The sequence below is a fragment of the Symsagittifera roscoffensis genome, chromosome 8, assembly GCF_963678635.1.
Source record: "Symsagittifera roscoffensis chromosome 8, txSymRosc1.1, whole genome shotgun sequence".
Taxonomy (NCBI): Eukaryota; Metazoa; Xenacoelomorpha; order Acoela; family Convolutidae; genus Symsagittifera; species Symsagittifera roscoffensis.
In genome coordinates, this window is record NC_087069.1 from 33,428,221 (window position 1) to 33,445,697 (window position 17,477).

The 17,477-nt window shown below is 45.0% G+C and overlaps 11 protein-coding genes across 11 annotated transcripts; all 11 read right to left on the minus strand.

Moving 5' to 3' along the window:
* Positions 1–327: 327 nt before the first annotated feature.
* LOC134853586 (histone H3) lies at positions 328–738 on the minus strand. Its single transcript, XM_063869588.1, has one exon. The coding sequence runs from the start codon at positions 736–738 to the stop codon at positions 328–330; it is 411 nt and encodes a 136-aa protein (XP_063725658.1).
* Positions 739–1,523: 785 nt separating this feature from the next.
* Positions 1,524–1,892, minus strand: LOC134853587 (histone H2B.1/H2B.2). The gene has a single exon (XM_063869589.1). The coding sequence runs from the start codon at positions 1,890–1,892 to the stop codon at positions 1,524–1,526; it is 369 nt and encodes a 122-aa protein (XP_063725659.1).
* Positions 1,893–2,212: 320 nt separating this feature from the next.
* Positions 2,213–2,614, minus strand: LOC134853589 (late histone H2A.2.2). Its single transcript, XM_063869590.1, has one exon. The coding sequence runs from the start codon at positions 2,612–2,614 to the stop codon at positions 2,213–2,215; it is 402 nt and encodes a 133-aa protein (XP_063725660.1).
* A 313-nt stretch (positions 2,615–2,927) lies between these two features.
* On the minus strand, positions 2,928–3,239 carry LOC134853590 (histone H4-like). Its single transcript, XM_063869591.1, has one exon. It carries the CDS (start codon positions 3,237–3,239, stop codon positions 2,928–2,930), a length of 312 nt encoding a protein of 103 aa, XP_063725661.1.
* A 730-nt stretch (positions 3,240–3,969) lies between these two features.
* Positions 3,970–4,380, minus strand: LOC134853591 (histone H3). The gene has a single exon (XM_063869592.1). It carries the CDS (start codon positions 4,378–4,380, stop codon positions 3,970–3,972), a length of 411 nt encoding a protein of 136 aa, XP_063725662.1.
* Positions 4,381–5,165: 785 nt separating this feature from the next.
* LOC134853061 (histone H2B.1/H2B.2) lies at positions 5,166–5,538 on the minus strand. Its single transcript, XM_063868991.1, has one exon. It carries the CDS (start codon positions 5,532–5,534, stop codon positions 5,166–5,168), a length of 369 nt encoding a protein of 122 aa, XP_063725061.1. The 5' UTR covers positions 5,535–5,538.
* A 316-nt stretch (positions 5,539–5,854) lies between these two features.
* LOC134853592 (late histone H2A.2.2) lies at positions 5,855–6,256 on the minus strand. Its single transcript, XM_063869594.1, has one exon. The coding sequence runs from the start codon at positions 6,254–6,256 to the stop codon at positions 5,855–5,857; it is 402 nt and encodes a 133-aa protein (XP_063725664.1).
* A 4,642-nt stretch (positions 6,257–10,898) lies between these two features.
* LOC134853593 (histone H4) lies at positions 10,899–11,210 on the minus strand. The gene has a single exon (XM_063869595.1). The coding sequence runs from the start codon at positions 11,208–11,210 to the stop codon at positions 10,899–10,901; it is 312 nt and encodes a 103-aa protein (XP_063725665.1).
* Positions 11,211–11,940: 730 nt separating this feature from the next.
* On the minus strand, positions 11,941–12,351 carry LOC134853594 (histone H3). Its single transcript, XM_063869596.1, has one exon. The coding sequence runs from the start codon at positions 12,349–12,351 to the stop codon at positions 11,941–11,943; it is 411 nt and encodes a 136-aa protein (XP_063725666.1).
* Positions 12,352–13,136: 785 nt separating this feature from the next.
* Positions 13,137–13,509, minus strand: LOC134853060 (histone H2B.1/H2B.2). The gene has a single exon (XM_063868990.1). It carries the CDS (start codon positions 13,503–13,505, stop codon positions 13,137–13,139), a length of 369 nt encoding a protein of 122 aa, XP_063725060.1. The 5' UTR covers positions 13,506–13,509.
* A 316-nt stretch (positions 13,510–13,825) lies between these two features.
* On the minus strand, positions 13,826–14,227 carry LOC134853595 (late histone H2A.2.2). Its single transcript, XM_063869597.1, has one exon. It carries the CDS (start codon positions 14,225–14,227, stop codon positions 13,826–13,828), a length of 402 nt encoding a protein of 133 aa, XP_063725667.1.
* Between the last annotated feature and the right edge of the window lie 3,250 nt (positions 14,228–17,477).

Sequence of the window (17,477 nt, forward strand, 5' to 3'; positions counted from 1 at the left end):
TGGTCAGTCCACAGAGCTTATTCGAGCTCTGTGATTTAAATCAAGCTCATACAAGCTTGCCTGAGCTCTATGAGGTAGCTTGCCAAGCTCTGAGAGCTCGAAGCTCAAAAAAGTTAGGCTACGTACGGGAGCAATTGAACAGCTAGCTCGAGCTCATTTTCCAGCTGCGTCACCCCAATGAGGGGGAAGCAGAGCTCAACCTATACCAGCTTGAGCTTGCTCTGGTCGAAGTTAGCTTGAGCTAAGCTCACTGTGAAGAAATATAGAACTGATAGTTGGGTGGCCTTTAAAAAGGCCGGTTTGGTTGGTGTGGAGTACACCTAGAGCTTAAGCTCGCTCTCCTCGGATTCGTCGAGCCAACTGGATGTCCTTGGGCATGATCGTGACTCTCTTGGCGTGGATCGCGCACAAGTTGGTGTCCTCGAACAGGCTGACCAAGTAGCTCTCGCTGGCTTCCTGCAGAGCCATGATTGCAGTGCTCTGGAACCGCAAGTCAGTCTTGAAGTCCTGGGCGATTTCTCTGACCAGTCGCTGGAAGGGCAGCTTTCGGATCAACAGCTCAGTGGACTTCTGGTATCTCCTGATCTCCCTCAGGGCAACGGTTCCTGGTCTGTATCGGTGAGGCTTCTTCACACCGCCGGTGGAAGGTGCGCTCTTTCTTGCAGCCTTGGTAGCCAGTTGCTTCCTGGGTGCCTTTCCTCCGGTACTCTTTCGTGCAGTCTGCTTCGTTCGGGCCATTCTTCGTCAGTTGAGTGTAGCTGAGTTGTAGATGTAGAAGTAGATTTTGGGTGTTGAATTTTGGACAAATCCGTGAGGTAACCAAGATATTCAGATCTCCAGAAGCCTTGAGAGCGCTCGACGTATAAAAAAATAGTTAGGCACGTAAAAGAGCAATAGAAGGAGAGCTCTGGTGAGTCGTTACTTATATATATTAAGGAGCATTTTCAACTATATATAGTAAAGTATGTGAAGTGCAGACTATTTATACTTGGATTGGAGGTTACCCGCCAAAAGCGGCATAGGTGATTGGCCCGTGTCTGAGTGATAGCGGAAGCTCAAACTAAGCTCGAATCTGATTGGCTGAGAAGTGAAAACTTGAAAATTTGGTGTTTCTGCCTCTAGAATTGACCCAAAGCTAACTTCAGCCAGCTAAAAGCTCACTTCAGCTTAAGCTAGCTGAATTGGACTTGTTAGCTAGCTTTGTAAGCCTAAACTTAGCTATTTCGAGCTGTAAGTTGGAGAGCAAAATGAAGCTCAAATCTGATTGGCTGAGACGTGAAAGCTTAAAATTTAGCAGTTTTTTAGCTCTAAAGTTGGTCTGGAGCTGATTTAAGCAAGTTACAAGCTCAGTTGAGCTTAGTAGCTCAAATTAGACGCTCAAAGCTAGCTGTTGAGAGCTCGAAATTGCATACAAGCCAATTTGAGCTTGCTAGCTAGAGTACAAAGAGAACTATGCTTTTTGGTGGCCTTTAAAAAGGCCGGTTTGGTGTTGCTCAGAGCAACTAGTTGTAGAAGCTGATCGTCTACTTGGAGCTGGTGTACTTGGTGACGGCCTTGGTTCCCTCACTGACAGCATGCTTGGCCAGCTCTCCGGGCAACAGCAGTCTGACTGCGGTTTGGATCTCCCGGCTAGAGATGGTTGATCGCTTGTTGTAGTGGGCCAGTTTTGAAGCTTCACCGGCGATTCTCTCGAAGATGTCGTTCACGAAGCTGTTCATGATCGACATAGCCTTGGATGAGATGCCGGTGTCAGGGTGGACCTGCTTCAGCACCTTGTAGATGTAGAGAGAGTAGGTCTCTCGCCTCTTCTTCTTCTTTTTCTTGTCTCCAGTGGGCTTCTTCTGGGCTTTGCCTGCCTTCTTGACTGCCTTTCCGCTGACTTTGGGTGCCATTGTAGAGTTGTAGTTGTGGTGTTGTCGAGTTGTAGAAGCAGCAAAAAGCGAAGCTAACTTAAAAAACTGTGTTCAAATCGAGCTCGAAGAATGCTCAATTCTGATTGGCTCTCAGCTCCAAGCTTATTTTGGCTTCAATTTTTAATTTCTACGTCACTTTGAGGCTATTTAGGATTGCTAGGATGTCTCAGCTTACTGTTTGTATTCCAGTTAAGCTTGCTGGGCTTGATAGAAGATAGAACTAGTAGATTGGTGGCCTTTAAAAAGGCCGGTTTGGTGTTGAAGCTTGAAAGCTAGCAACTGGTTGAGGTAGAAGCTCTTTACTTCTTGTCAGACTTGGGCTGAGACGAAGACTGCTTCTTGGGTAGGAGCACAGCCTGGATGTTTGGCAGCACACCGCCCTGAGCAATGGTCACTCCGTGGAGCAGCTTGTTCAACTCTTCGTCGTTCCTGATGGCCAACTGCAAGTGTCTGGGGATGATCCTGGACTTCTTGTTGTCTTTGGCAGCGTTGCCAGCCAGCTCAAGGATCTCAGCAGTCAAGTACTCGAGCACAGCAGCAAGGTAGACTGGGGCTCCAGCACCAACTCGCTCAGCGTAGTTGCCCTTGCGGATGAATCGGTGGATTCTTCCAACAGGGAACTGCAGTCCAGCTCGGCTTGATCGGGTCTTGGCCTTGGCTCCAACTTTGCCGCTCTTCGATTTTCCTCCTTTGCCTGACATCGTGTTGTAGTTGTAGCTGTTGTGGTAGAAGTTGTAGATTGACGATTGACTTTACCCGCAATTTGGCTCCCTGTCTTAGGGTAGTAAGTTCAAATCGGCCACCAAGATGGGAGAGCCAATCAGAATCGAGCTAGCATTTTAAGTTATTTTAGATATGCTGAAAGCTCTACACTAACTAGCTGAGCTTGTTAAGAGCTCTAGCAGAGCTCGTTAGAGCTCTAGTAGAGCTTGACTTAAGAACTGAGATAGTTGGTGGCCTTTAAAAAGGCCGGTTTGGTGCTGCAGCTAGGAGAGCAGCTGGCTAAGAAGCTTCTTAACCTCCGAATCCGTACAAGGTCTTGCCTTGTCTCTTGAGGGCGTAGACGATGTCCATGGCTACAACGGTCTTCCTCTTGGCGTGCTCGGTGTAGGTTACAGCATCCCTGATCACGCTCTCCAAGTAGTTCTTGAGCCCTCCTCGGGTCTCTTCGTAGATCAGTCCACTGATACGCTTGACACCTCCTCGTCGAGCAAGACGTCTGATGGCTGGCTTGGTGATGCCTTGGATGTTATCTCTTAAGATCTTTCGGTGCCTCTTTGCTCCTCCTTTGCCAAGTCCTTTTCCTCCCTTTCCTCGTCCAGACATGGTTGTTGCAGTTGTAGTTGTTGTAGAAATTGAAGTAGAAGTTGGGTTTGAGATTGGCAAAAATCGCTAGGTACCTATCAATTTCCGACCGACTTCTCTGCTCTCTGATTGGCCCTCATACCAACAGCCAATGAGAGAGCAGATAATAAAAAGTAAAAAAAGTTAGGCACGTAAAGGAGCAATTGAAAAAAATTTTTTCAGCTCCCACAAGAACTTCTACCTCAAACTGGTCAGTCCACAGAGCTTATCAGAGCTATGTGATTTAAATCAAGCTCGTAGGAGCTCGCTTGAGGTCTGTGAGATAGCTTGCCGAGCTCTGAGAGCTCGAACTTGAAAATAGTTAGGCTACGTACGGGAGCAATTGAAAAAATTTTGAGCTCACACAAGGTGTACTAGCTTAAACTGGTCAGTCCACAGAGCTTATTCGAGCTCTGTGATTTAAATCAAGCTCATACAAGCTTGCCTGAGCTCTATGAGGTAGCTTGCCAAGCTCTGAGAGCTCGAAGCTCAAAAAAGTTAGGCTACGTACGGGAGCAATTGAACAGCTAGCTCGAGCTCATTTTCCAGCTGCGTCACCCCAATGAGGGGGAAGCAGAGCTCAACCTATACCAGCTTGAGCTTGCTCTGGTCGAAGTTAGCTTGAGCTAAGCTCACTGTGAAGAAATATAGAACTGATAGTTGGGTGGCCTTTAAAAAGGCCGGTTTGGTTGGTGTGGAGTACACCTAGAGCTTAAGCTCGCTCTCCTCGGATTCGTCGAGCCAACTGGATGTCCTTGGGCATGATCGTGACTCTCTTGGCGTGGATCGCGCACAAGTTGGTGTCCTCGAACAGGCTGACCAAGTAGCTCTCGCTGGCTTCCTGCAGAGCCATGATTGCAGTGCTCTGGAACCGCAAGTCAGTCTTGAAGTCCTGGGCGATTTCTCTGACCAGTCGCTGGAAGGGCAGCTTTCGGATCAACAGCTCAGTGGACTTCTGGTATCTCCTGATCTCCCTCAGGGCAACGGTTCCTGGTCTGTATCGGTGAGGCTTCTTCACACCGCCGGTGGAAGGTGCGCTCTTTCTTGCAGCCTTGGTAGCCAGTTGCTTCCTGGGTGCCTTTCCTCCGGTACTCTTTCGTGCAGTCTGCTTCGTTCGGGCCATTCTTCGTCAGTTGAGTGTAGCTGAGTTGTAGATGTAGAAGTAGATTTTGGGTGTTGAATTTTGGACAAATCCGTGAGGTAACCAAGATATTCAGATCTCCAGAAGCCTTGAGAGCGCTCGACGTATAAAAAAATAGTTAGGCACGTAAAAGAGCAATAGAAGGAGAGCTCTGGTGAGTCGTTACTTATATATATTAAGGAGCATTTTCAACTATATATAGTAAAGTATGTGAAGTGCAGACTATTTATACTTGGATTGGAGGTTACCCGCCAAAAGCGGCATAGGTGATTGGCCCGTGTCTGAGTGATAGCGGAAGCTCAAACTAAGCTCGAATCTGATTGGCTGAGAAGTGAAAACTTGAAAATTTGGTGTTTCTGCCTCTAGAATTGACCCAAAGCTAACTTCAGCCAGCTAAAAGCTCACTTCAGCTTAAGCTAGCTGAATTGGACTTGTTAGCTAGCTTTGTAAGCCTAAACTTAGCTATTTCGAGCTGTAAGTTGGAGAGCAAAATGAAGCTCAAATCTGATTGGCTGAGACGTGAAAGCTTAAAATTTAGCAGTTTTTTAGCTCTAAAGTTGGTCTGGAGCTGATTTAAGCAAGTTACAAGCTCAGTTGAGCTTAGTAGCTCAAATTAGACGCTCAAAGCTAGCTGTTGAGAGCTCGAAATTGCATACAAGCCAATTTGAGCTTGCTAGCTAGAGTACAAAGAGAACTATGCTTTTTGGTGGCCTTTAAAAAGGCCGGTTTGGTGTTGCTCAGAGCAACTAGTTGTAGAAGCTGATCGTCTACTTGGAGCTGGTGTACTTGGTGACGGCCTTGGTTCCCTCACTGACAGCATGCTTGGCCAGCTCTCCGGGCAACAGCAGTCTGACTGCGGTTTGGATCTCCCGGCTAGAGATGGTTGATCGCTTGTTGTAGTGGGCCAGTTTTGAAGCTTCACCGGCGATTCTCTCGAAGATGTCGTTCACGAAGCTGTTCATGATCGACATAGCCTTGGATGAGATGCCGGTGTCAGGGTGGACCTGCTTCAGCACCTTGTAGATGTAGAGAGAGTAGGTCTCTCGCCTCTTCTTCTTCTTTTTCTTGTCTCCAGTGGGCTTCTTCTGGGCTTTGCCTGCCTTCTTGACTGCCTTTCCGCTGACTTTGGGTGCCATTGTAGAGTTGTAGTTGTGGTGTTGTCGAGTTGTAGAAGCAGCAAAAAGCGAAGCTAACTTAAAAAACTGTGTTCAAATCGAGCTCGAAGAATGCTCAATTCTGATTGGCTCTCAGCTCCAAGCTTATTTTGGCTTCAATTTTTAATTTCTACGTCACTTTGAGGCTATTTAGGATTGCTAGGATGTCTCAGCTTACTGTTTGTATTCCAGTTAAGCTTGCTGGGCTTGATAGAAGATAGAACTAGTAGATTGGTGGCCTTTAAAAAGGCCGGTTTGGTGTTGAAGCTTGAAAGCTAGCAACTGGTTGAGGTAGAAGCTCTTTACTTCTTGTCAGACTTGGGCTGAGACGAAGACTGCTTCTTGGGTAGGAGCACAGCCTGGATGTTTGGCAGCACACCGCCCTGAGCAATGGTCACTCCGTGGAGCAGCTTGTTCAACTCTTCGTCGTTCCTGATGGCCAACTGCAAGTGTCTGGGGATGATCCTGGACTTCTTGTTGTCTTTGGCAGCGTTGCCAGCCAGCTCAAGGATCTCAGCAGTCAAGTACTCGAGCACAGCAGCAAGGTAGACTGGGGCTCCAGCACCAACTCGCTCAGCGTAGTTGCCCTTGCGGATGAATCGGTGGATTCTTCCAACAGGGAACTGCAGTCCAGCTCGGCTTGATCGGGTCTTGGCCTTGGCTCCAACTTTGCCGCTCTTCGATTTTCCTCCTTTGCCTGACATCGTGTTGTAGTTGTAGCTGTTGTGGTAGAAGTTGTAGATTGACGATTGACTTTACCCATGTAAGTATGTGTTGGTCTGTGACCAGTTAAGCTTCTGAAGCAGACCTGCTGCTCTTTAAGCTGTTAACTTCCGGGTGTTGTTCATCTTGCGGAAAGTTGTTGTTGGAAAATTGCTTGTATTGGTGTGAGTCTGTGTCTGTTGATTGTTGTAGAGTGTCGTTTGATGTTGTTCATCTTGCGGAAAGGTGTTGTTGGAAAATTGCTTGTATTGGTGTGAGTCTGTGTGCGTATGTGTCTGTTGATTGTTGTAGAGTGTCTCGGATTAGTTCTTGTATCTTGGGGTTTGTCTGTGAAGCTCTTTTGAGGTAATTTGAGTTTAGTCTTGTTAGTTCATCTTGAATCGTCTTCATCCTGGTGATTTTATGTACTTCCTCTGTTGGTGTTAGTATTGGTAGATGGTAGGCTATTTTTAGTGCTCTGTTCTGCAATCTTTGTAAGTGACTTGTTGATGCGTTTGCCCACGAAGGTGATGCGTATGTGAATCCTGGTAGAATTGTTGATTGGTACAAAAACTTTAAGACTTTGGATTTGATGCCTTTGGCTCGTAGTACTAGTAGAAAATTGATTTTCCTTGTCGATTTGTCTTCAATTCTTTGTAGATAGTCTTTCCATGTCAGGTTGTTATTTAGGGTAACTCCAAGAAATTTAGTGGTTGTTGATGGTTCGATCTCTTCGTTCTGTAGCATTAATTTGCAGTCATTCTTCTTGCGTCTTGTAAAAAGTACAAAGTTTGTCTTCTCCGGGTTCACGTCTATCTTCCATTTCTGGCACCATGCTTCAAGTTTGTTTAGGCCACCTTGTAGTCTGTGTGTTGCATTCTTGCTTGTGTTTGAACTTGTGTAAATTGCTATGTCGTCGGCATATTGTGATATTGTTGTTAGACCTGCTTCTGGTTTGCTTACATAGATGTTGAAAAGGATTGGACTGATTACACTTCCTTGTGGTACTCCTGCACTGGGTGTGAAACTTTCGGCTTTGGCTTGGTGGTATACTACTGTTAACTGTCGGTCTGTCAGAAAACTCTTGGTCCATTTTACAATCCACTTCGGACAGTTGATCTCTAGTAGTCTGTAGTATAAGCCTTCGTGCCAGACAGAGTCAAAGGCTCGTTGCACGTCTAGAAATGCTGCTGCAACGGGTTGCTTCCAGTTATTCTCTTTATAGATTGTCTCTGTTAGACAGAGTAAATTGTCGGTGGTGCATCGTTTGCTTCGGTATGCACTTTGAAAGTGTCCGAAGATGTCGTGATCTTCGCAGTGTACTAGTAGCTGCTCTTTGACAAAACATTCGCAGATCTTCCCGATACAGCTTGTAAGTGAGAGTGGTCTATAGTTTTTGGGATCTTTGTGGTCTTTCTCGGGTTTTGGTAACATTGATACTGTCGCTTGTTTCCAGCCTAAAGGAACGTAGCCACTTCTCAGCGATTGTACTATGATTTGTCTTAGTACTTCTAGTACGTTGATGGGCAGGTTTTTCATCGCTTTGTAGCTAACTTTGTCTTGTCCTGGGGCAGTGTTTTTTCTGTGATTGATCACGTCTTTGAGTTGCTTTAAGCTAATTTCTGTTTGTGCAAAACCTGTCTGTTCCAGTTGAAAGTCTTGGATTTTCGCCTGTGACACCTTGTCATGTACTTCCTGTTCATGCGTTAGAGCTGCCTGAGAGTTTGTTATATTTGTCGTCATGTTTGCTTTGAGCATCTTAGCGAAGTGGTTCGCAGCGTCTTGATTTGTCATTTTCAGTTTACTCGTTCGTTTAGGTCTTGTGCCTGTGAGCTTTTTTACTGCTTTCCAAAAATTCTGTTGTGTTGGTCCTTTGTTCATTTCACTGAGTAGTTTGAGTTGGTTTTCTTCTTCTACTGTCTGTTTTAGCTGTCCGATGTCTTTCTTTGTTTTGTTTAGCTTTGTACACAGGTCTTTGTAGTCATTGGTGTCGTGTTGGTCATATCGTCTCATCTTTTGTTTTTGTCGTTCAAGTTTGTGTTTGTTTCTGACTAGTTCGACTAGTTGTGGGTTCGTGAATTGGGGCTTGTGTTCTTTGAGGCTGCCTTGGTAGCATTTGTCAATGTGTTTGGCTATCTGGTCAGCTTCTCGAGCTAGACCTTCGTCAGTTTTGATTGAGTCAGGGTTGAACTTGTAGTTCGTTACAGTACCTCTGAATTTTCGCCAGTTTGGTTTTGTGCATGTTCTCTTTGGAACAGTTAGTTCGTACTCTGCAATTGTCATGTAGTGATCGCTTGGTGTTGTGTCCGACACTTCAAAGTTCGTGCATAAGCAAGCCATTTTTGGTGATGCAAAGTGTAAGTCTAGGACTGAGTCACTTTGGTGTGTTGGTTCGGAACCGTTCAAGATGAAGTAGTTGTGCATGAGAGCGTCTACAACTCTTCCGTTGCTGTTGGTTGCTCTTGCTTTTGGGTTGACAGATTTGATCTGTGCGTTGAAGTCTCCAACGATGATGTGCTTTGGATCTTTTCCATTGAAAGTCACGTTCTCTATCTCTGCGTTTGGGCTAAGGTAAACACTTGTTACAGTGATACCCATTGTGTTGATCTTGATCGTCTCGCATACTTTTCTGCGTTCTCTGTGGTTTTGGTTTATGTGCTGTGCTTGTTCCAGTACTTGGTACTGTATGTTGTCTCTGATGTAAATTGCCGAGCCTGTGACACTGTCACAGATTGCCGCTGCAAGGTTAAAGTTTTGTAGTTTTGGTGGATGTTTGGTTTTTGTTTCGTTGAAGCAGACTATAGTGATGTTGTGTTTCGCTAGAAGATCTTGGATCTCCAGTTTGTGCTTGTTTATACTTCTGCAGTTGAGTTGTGCTATCTTGAGTCTATTCATTTTGGTTTGTTGTTGTTGTTTTGATTTCGGGAGCTACTATGTCTGCTGCTGCTTGCTTCTTTGTGTGTTTTTGTATTTTGTTTTGCTTTTATGTTTGATGTTAACAGCTCAGTGAAATCTATTTTCTCGAATTGAGTTCTAACTGCATTGCTGACTGTTTCGTTAATTTTCTCACATGATTTAGCGACAGCTTTGGTGATTGCATCGGTTATCTTTTCGTCCATGGCTTTTTGCACTGCTTTTTCGACTTGATCGGCTATTGTAGTTTCAACAGTTTCTTTAATGTACTGCTGTATGTCCTCTTTGCTCATGGTTGGTTGTGGTTTGACTGCTTGAGCGTAGTTGTTTTGCACAGTTCGTTGCAGATGTTTGACTGCTTGAGCGTAGTTTTGCACTTTTGGTTGTGCTTTTTGGGCTTCGACTTGAGCTGTCTTGTAAACCGGGCATCCTTTGTACTGCGCCGGGTGTTCGCCTCTGCAGTTGATGCATTGAACTTGCTGCTTTGGAGTTTTGCAGTCTCTGACTGCATGGTTGTCGCCACATCTGAGGCATCGTTGCTGGTTCGGACAGTTTACGGCCATATGGCCGAAATTTTGGCATTTGTAACACTGTGTTACTCGTGGTTCTGTTTTGGATGCTTCGCATCGTTTTCGTTCGTTGCAGATGTAGACCCCAATGTCGATTGCCTTTCTGCAGGCTAGGTCATCATCTGTGAAAACTCTGATGAGTTGTGTTGGCTTGTCTAGGCTTCTGCTTTGGATTCGGAAGAGCTTTGCTACCTTGATGTTGTTGATCTCCTCAAGTTCAGATTGGATGTCAGCTTCGCTGAGTTGTTCACTGACTCTTGAGATAACAAAGCTGGAAGTTTGTTTCTTGTTGGGTTGATTTGTCTTGTGTTGTCTGCCTCCGATTTTTACTTCCGTGTCGGGAAACAGGTTTTCGAGGTTGTTTTGGGTGATAATTTGGGCTATTTGAGGCGATTCAGGCTTGATTGAATAGCCTAGGCCAGTCTTGAGGTCCCTGGTTTGACCAGGATATTGTACTTTAGTCAGGTTACGTATTGATTTGGTGAAAGTCATTCGGCTTGGAATTTTGTCTTTTGCAAAGCTTATGTAGATAATGTTCGTGAAGTGTTGCTTTGAGCTTGTGAAGGGTCTTTTGTTGCTTTGAGCTTGTGATTCTTCCGCTTTGCGCTTTCGATTAGTTGCTTGACTTTGCTCCATTGTCGGTTGCCTTTTAGGCGAAGCGTCATCAAGATTGTCTTGCCAGTTTTCTGAATGCATTGTCGGTTGCCCTTTGGGCACATTCTTGAACTGTTGTCGTTTTACTGTGTTGTAAGCAGCATGTTGATCTTGGTTTGGTCCCATTGTCAGTTGCCTTTGAGGCGAGGCCTTTCCTTGATCATTGCTTGTTGGTGTCAGGCTTCCTTCGATTATTAACTCGGAATTAGATTCGTCGTCGCTTTGGTCGTAGATTGACGATTGACTTTACCCGCAATTTGGCTCCCTGTCTTAGGGTAGTAAGTTCAAATCGGCCACCAAGATGGGAGAGCCAATCAGAATCGAGCTAGCATTTTAAGTTATTTTAGATATGCTGAAAGCTCTACACTAACTAGCTGAGCTTGTTAAGAGCTCTAGCAGAGCTCGTTAGAGCTCTAGTAGAGCTTGACTTAAGAACTGAGATAGTTGGTGGCCTTTAAAAAGGCCGGTTTGGTGCTGCAGCTAGGAGAGCAGCTGGCTAAGAAGCTTCTTAACCTCCGAATCCGTACAAGGTCTTGCCTTGTCTCTTGAGGGCGTAGACGATGTCCATGGCTACAACGGTCTTCCTCTTGGCGTGCTCGGTGTAGGTTACAGCATCCCTGATCACGCTCTCCAAGTAGTTCTTGAGCACTCCTCGGGTCTCTTCGTAGATCAGTCCACTGATACGCTTGACACCTCCTCGTCGAGCAAGACGTCTGATGGCTGGCTTGGTGATGCCTTGGATGTTATCTCTTAAGATCTTTCGGTGCCTCTTTGCTCCTCCTTTGCCAAGTCCTTTTCCTCCCTTTCCTCGTCCAGACATGGTTGTTGCAGTTGTAGTTGTTGTAGAAATTGAAGTAGAAGTTGGGTTTGAGATTGGCAAAAATCGCTAGGTACCTATCAATTTCCGACCGACTTCTCTGCTCTCTGATTGGCCCTCATACCAACAGCCAATGAGAGAGCAGATAATAAAAAGTAAAAAAAGTTAGGCACGTAAAGGAGCAATTGAAAAAAATTTTTTCAGCTCCCACAAGAACTTCTACCTCAAACTGGTCAGTCCACAGAGCTTATCAGAGCTATGTGATTTAAATCAAGCTCGTAGGAGCTCGCTTGAGGTCTGTGAGATAGCTTGCCGAGCTCTGAGAGCTCGAACTTGAAAATAGTTAGGCTACGTACGGGAGCAATTGAAAAAATTTTGAGCTCACACAAGGTGTACTAGCTTAAACTGGTCAGTCCACAGAGCTTATTCGAGCTCTGTGATTTAAATCAAGCTCAAACAAGCTTGCCTGAGCTCTATGAGGTAGCTTGCCAAGCTCTGAGAGCTCGAAGCTCAAAAAAGTTAGGCTACGTACGGGAGCAATTGAACAGCTAGCTCGAGCTCATTTTCCAGCTGCGTCACCCCAATGAGGGGGAAGCAGAGCTCAACCTATACCAGCTTGAGCTTGCTCTGGTCGAAGTTAGCTTGAGCTAAGCTCACTGTGAAGAAATATAGAACTGATAGTTGGGTGGCCTTTAAAAAGGCCGGTTTGGTTGGTGTGGAGTACACCTAGAGCTTAAGCTCGCTCTCCTCGGATTCGTCGAGCCAACTGGATGTCCTTGGGCATGATCGTGACTCTCTTGGCGTGGATCGCGCACAAGTTGGTGTCCTCGAACAAGCTGACCAAGTAGCTCTCGCTGGCTTCCTGCAGAGCCATGATTGCAGTGCTCTGGAACCGCAAGTCAGTCTTGAAGTCCTGGGCGATTTCTCTGACCAGTCGCTGGAAGGGCAGCTTTCGGATCAACAGCTCAGTGGACTTCTGGTATCTCCTGATCTCCCTCAGGGCAACGGTTCCTGGTCTGTATCGGTGAGGCTTCTTCACACCGCCGGTGGAAGGTGCGCTCTTTCTTGCAGCCTTGGTAGCCAGTTGCTTCCTGGGTGCCTTTCCTCCGGTACTCTTTCGTGCAGTCTGCTTCGTTCGGGCCATTCTTCGTCAGTTGAGTGTAGCTGAGTTGTAGATGTAGAAGTAGATTTTGGGTGTTGAATTTTGGACAAATCCGTGAGGTAACCAAGATATTCAGATCTCCAGAAGCCTTGAGAGCGCTCGACGTATAAAAAAATAGTTAGGCACGTAAAAGAGCAATAGAAGGAGAGCTCTGGTGAGTCGTTACTTATATATATTAAGGAGCATTTTCAACTATATATAGTAAAGTATGTGAAGTGCAGACTATTTATACTTGGATTGGAGGTTACCCGCCAAAAGCGGCATAGGTGATTGGCCCGTGTCTGAGTGATAGCGGAAGCTCAAACTAAGCTCGAATCTGATTGGCTGAGAAGTGAAAACTTGAAAATTTGGTGTTTCTGCCTCTAGAATTGACCCAAAGCTAACTTCAGCCAGCTAAAAGCTCACTTCAGCTTAAGCTAGCTGAATTGGACTTGTTAGCTAGCTTTGTAAGCCTAAACTTAGCTATTTCGAGCTGTAAGTTGGAGAGCAAAATGAAGCTCAAATCTGATTGGCTGAGACGTGAAAGCTTAAAATTTAGCAGTTTTTTAGCTCTAAAGTTGGTCTGGAGCTGATTTAAGCAAGTTACAAGCTCAGTTGAGCTTAGTAGCTCAAATTAGACGCTCAAAGCTAGCTGTTGAGAGCTCGAAATTGCATACAAGCCAATTTGAGCTTGCTAGCTAGAGTACAAAGAGAACTATGCTTTTTGGTGGCCTTTAAAAAGGCCGGTTTGGTGTTGCTCAGAGCAACTAGTTGTAGAAGCTGATCGTCTACTTGGAGCTGGTGTACTTGGTGACGGCCTTGGTTCCCTCACTGACAGCATGCTTGGCCAGCTCTCCGGGCAACAGCAGTCTGACTGCGGTTTGGATCTCCCGGCTAGAGATGGTTGATCGCTTGTTGTAGTGGGCCAGTTTTGAAGCTTCACCGGCGATTCTCTCGAAGATGTCGTTCACGAAGCTGTTCATGATCGACATAGCCTTGGATGAGATGCCGGTGTCAGGGTGGACCTGCTTCAGCACCTTGTAGATGTAGAGAGAGTAGGTCTCTCGCCTCTTCTTCTTCTTTTTCTTGTCTCCAGTGGGCTTCTTCTGGGCTTTGCCTGCCTTCTTGACTGCCTTTCCGCTGACTTTGGGTGCCATTGTAGAGTTGTAGTTGTGGTGTTGTCGAGTTGTAGAAGCAGCAAAAAGCGAAGCTAACTTAAAAAACTGTGTTCAAATCGAGCTCGAAGAATGCTCAATTCTGATTGGCTCTCAGCTCCAAGCTTATTTTGGCTTCAATTTTTAATTTCTACGTCACTTTGAGGCTATTTAGGATTGCTAGGATGTCTCAGCTTACTGTTTGTATTCCAGTTAAGCTTGCTGGGCTTGATAGAAGATAGAACTAGTAGATTGGTGGCCTTTAAAAAGGCCGGTTTGGTGTTGAAGCTTGAAAGCTAGCAACTGGTTGAGGTAGAAGCTCTTTACTTCTTGTCAGACTTGGGCTGAGACGAAGACTGCTTCTTGGGTAGGAGCACAGCCTGGATGTTTGGCAGCACACCGCCCTGAGCAATGGTCACTCCGTGGAGCAGCTTGTTCAACTCTTCGTCGTTCCTGATGGCCAACTGCAAGTGTCTGGGGATGATCCTGGACTTCTTGTTGTCTTTGGCAGCGTTGCCAGCCAGCTCAAGGATCTCAGCAGTCAAGTACTCGAGCACAGCAGCAAGGTAGACTGGGGCTCCAGCACCAACTCGCTCAGCGTAGTTGCCCTTGCGGATGAATCGGTGGATTCTTCCAACAGGGAACTGCAGTCCAGCTCGGCTTGATCGGGTCTTGGCCTTGGCTCCAACTTTGCCGCTCTTCGATTTTCCTCCTTTGCCTGACATCGTGTTGTAGTTGTAGCTGTTGTGGTAGAAGTTGTAGATTGACGATTGACTTTACCCGTGTAAGTATGTGTTGGTCTGTGACCAGTTAAGCTTCTGAAGCAGACCTGCTGCTCTTTAAGCTGTTAACTTCCGGGTGTTGTTCATCTTGCGGAAAGTTGTTGTTGGAAAATTGCTTGTATTGGTGTGAGTCTGTGTCTGTTGATTGTTGTAGAGTGTCGTTTGATGTTGTTCATCTTGCGGAAAGGTGTTGTTGGAAAATTGCTTGTATTGGTGTGAGTCTGTGTGCGTATGTGTCTGTTGATTGTTGTAGAGTGTCTCGGATTAGTTCTTGTATCTTGGGGTTTGTCTGTGAAGCTCTTTTGAGGTAATTTGAGTTTAGTCTTGTTAGTTCATCTTGAATCGTCTTCATCCTGGTGATTTTATGTACTTCCTCTGTTGGTGTTAGTATTGGTAGATGGTAGGCTATTTTTAGTGCTCTGTTCTGCAATCTTTGTAAGTGACTTGTTGATGCGTTTGCCCACGAAGGTGATGCGTATGTGAATCCTGGTAGAATTGTTGATTGGTACAAAAACTTTAAGACTTTGGATTTGATGCCTTTGGCTCGTAGTACTAGTAGAAAATTGATTTTCCTTGTCGATTTGTCTTCAATTCTTTGTAGATAGTCTTTCCATGTCAGGTTGTTATTTAGGGTAACTCCAAGAAATTTAGTGGTTGTTGATGGTTCGATCTCTTCGTTCTGTAGCATTAATTTGCAGTCATTCTTCTTGCGTCTTGTAAAAAGTACAAAGTTTGTCTTCTCCGGGTTCACGTCTATCTTCCATTTCTGGCACCATGCTTCAAGTTTGTTTAGGCCACCTTGTAGTCTGTGTGTTGCATTCTTGCTTGTGTTTGAACTTGTGTAAATTGCTATGTCGTCGGCATATTGTGATATTGTTGTTAGACCTGCTTCTGGTTTGCTTACATAGATGTTGAAAAGGATTGGACTGATTACACTTCCTTGTGGTACTCCTGCACTGGGTGTGAAACTTTCGGCTTTGGCTTGGTGGTATACTACTGTTAACTGTCGGTCTGTCAGAAAACTCTTGGTCCATTTTACAATCCACTTCGGACAGTTGATCTCTAGTAGTCTGTAGTATAAGCCTTCGTGCCAGACAGAGTCAAAGGCTCGTTGCACGTCTAGAAATGCTGCTGCAACGGGTTGCTTCCAGTTATTCTCTTTATAGATTGTCTCTGTTAGACAGAGTAAATTGTCGGTGGTGCATCGTTTGCTTCGGTATGCACTTTGAAAGTGTCCGAAGATGTCGTGATCTTCGCAGTGTACTAGTAGCTGCTCTTTGACAAAACATTCGCAGATCTTCCCGATACAGCTTGTAAGTGAGAGTGGTCTATAGTTTTTGGGATCTTTGTGGTCTTTCTCGGGTTTTGGTAACATTGATACTGTCGCTTGTTTCCAGCCTAAAGGAACGTAGCCACTTCTCAGCGATTGTACTATGATTTGTCTTAGTACTTCTAGTACGTTGATGGGCAGGTTTTTCATCGCTTTGTAGCTAACTTTGTCTTGTCCTGGGGCAGTGTTTTTTCTGTGATTGATCACGTCTTTGAGTTGCTTTAAGCTAATTTCTGTTTGTGCAAAACCTGTCTGTTCCAGTTGAAAGTCTTGGATTTTCGCCTGTGACACCTTGTCATGTACTTCCTGTTCATGCGTTAGAGCTGCCTGAGAGTTTGTTATATTTGTCGTCATGTTTGCTTTGAGCATCTTAGCGAAGTGGTTCGCAGCGTCTTGATTTGTCATTTTCAGTTTACTCGTTCGTTTAGGTCTTGTGCCTGTGAGCTTTTTTACTGCTTTCCAGAAATTCTGTTGTGTTGGTCCTTTGTTCATTTCACTGAGTAGTTTGAGTTGGTTTTCTTCTTCTACTGTCTGTTTTAGCTGTCTGATGTCTTTCTTTGTTTTGTTTAGCTTTGTACACAGGTCTTTGTAGTCATTGGTGTCGTGTTGGTCATATCGTCTCATCTTTTGTTTTTGTCGTTCAAGTTTGTGTTTGTTTCTGACTAGTTCGACTAGTTGTGGGTTCGTGAATTGGGGCTTGTGTTCTTTGAGGCTGCCTTGGTAGCATTTGTCAATGTGTTTGGCTATCTGGTCAGCTTCTCGAGCTAGACCTTCGTCAGTTTTGATTGAGTCAGGGTTGAACTTGTAGTTCGTTACAGTACCTCTGAATTTTCGCCAGTTTGGTTTTGTGCATGTTCTCTTTGGAACAGTTAGTTCGTACTCTGCAATTGTCATGTAGTGATCGCTTGGTGTTGTGTCCGACACTTCAAAGTTCGTGCATAAGCAAGCCATTTTTGGTGATGCAAAGTGTAAGTCTAGGACTGAGTCACTTTGGTGTGTTGGTTCGGAACCGTTCAAGATGAAGTAGTTGTGCATGAGAGCGTCTACAACTCTTCCGTTGCTGTTGGTTGCTCTTGCTTTTGGGTTGACAGATTTGATCTGTGCGTTGAAGTCTCCAACGATGATGTGCTTTGGATCTTTTCCATTGAAAGTCACGTTCTCTATCTCTGCGTTTGGGCTAAGGTAAACACTTGTTACAGTGATACCCATTGTGTTGATCTTGATCGTCTCGCATACTTTTCTGCGTTCTCTGTGGTTTTGGTTTATGTGCTGTGCTTGTTCCAGTACTTGGTACTGTATGTTGTCTCTGATGTAAATTGCCGAGCCTGTGACACTGTCACAGATTGCCGCTGCAAGGTTAAAGTTTTGTAGTTTTGGTGGATGTTTGGTTTTTGTTTCGTTGAAGCAGACTATAGTGATGTTGTGTTTCGCTAGAAGATCTTGGATCTCCAGTTTGTGCTTGTTTATACTTCTGCAGTTGAGTTGTGCTATCTTGAGTCTATTCATTTTGGTTTGTTGTTGTTGTTTTGATTTCGGGAGCTACTATGTCTGCTGCTGCTTGCTTCTCTGTGTGTTTTTGTATTTTGTTTTGCTTTTATGTTTGATGTTAACAGCTCAGTGAAATCTATTTTCTCGAATTGAGTTCTAACTGCATTGCTGACTGTTTCGTTAATTTTCTCACATGATTTAGCGACAGCTTTGGTGATTGCATCGGTTATCTTTTCGTCCATGGCTTTTTGCACTGCTTTTTCGACTTGATCGGCTATTGTAGTTTCAACAGTTTCTTTAATGTACTGCTGTATGTCCTCTTTGCTCATGGTTGGTTGTGGTTTGACTGCTTGAGCGTAGTTGTTTTGCACAGTT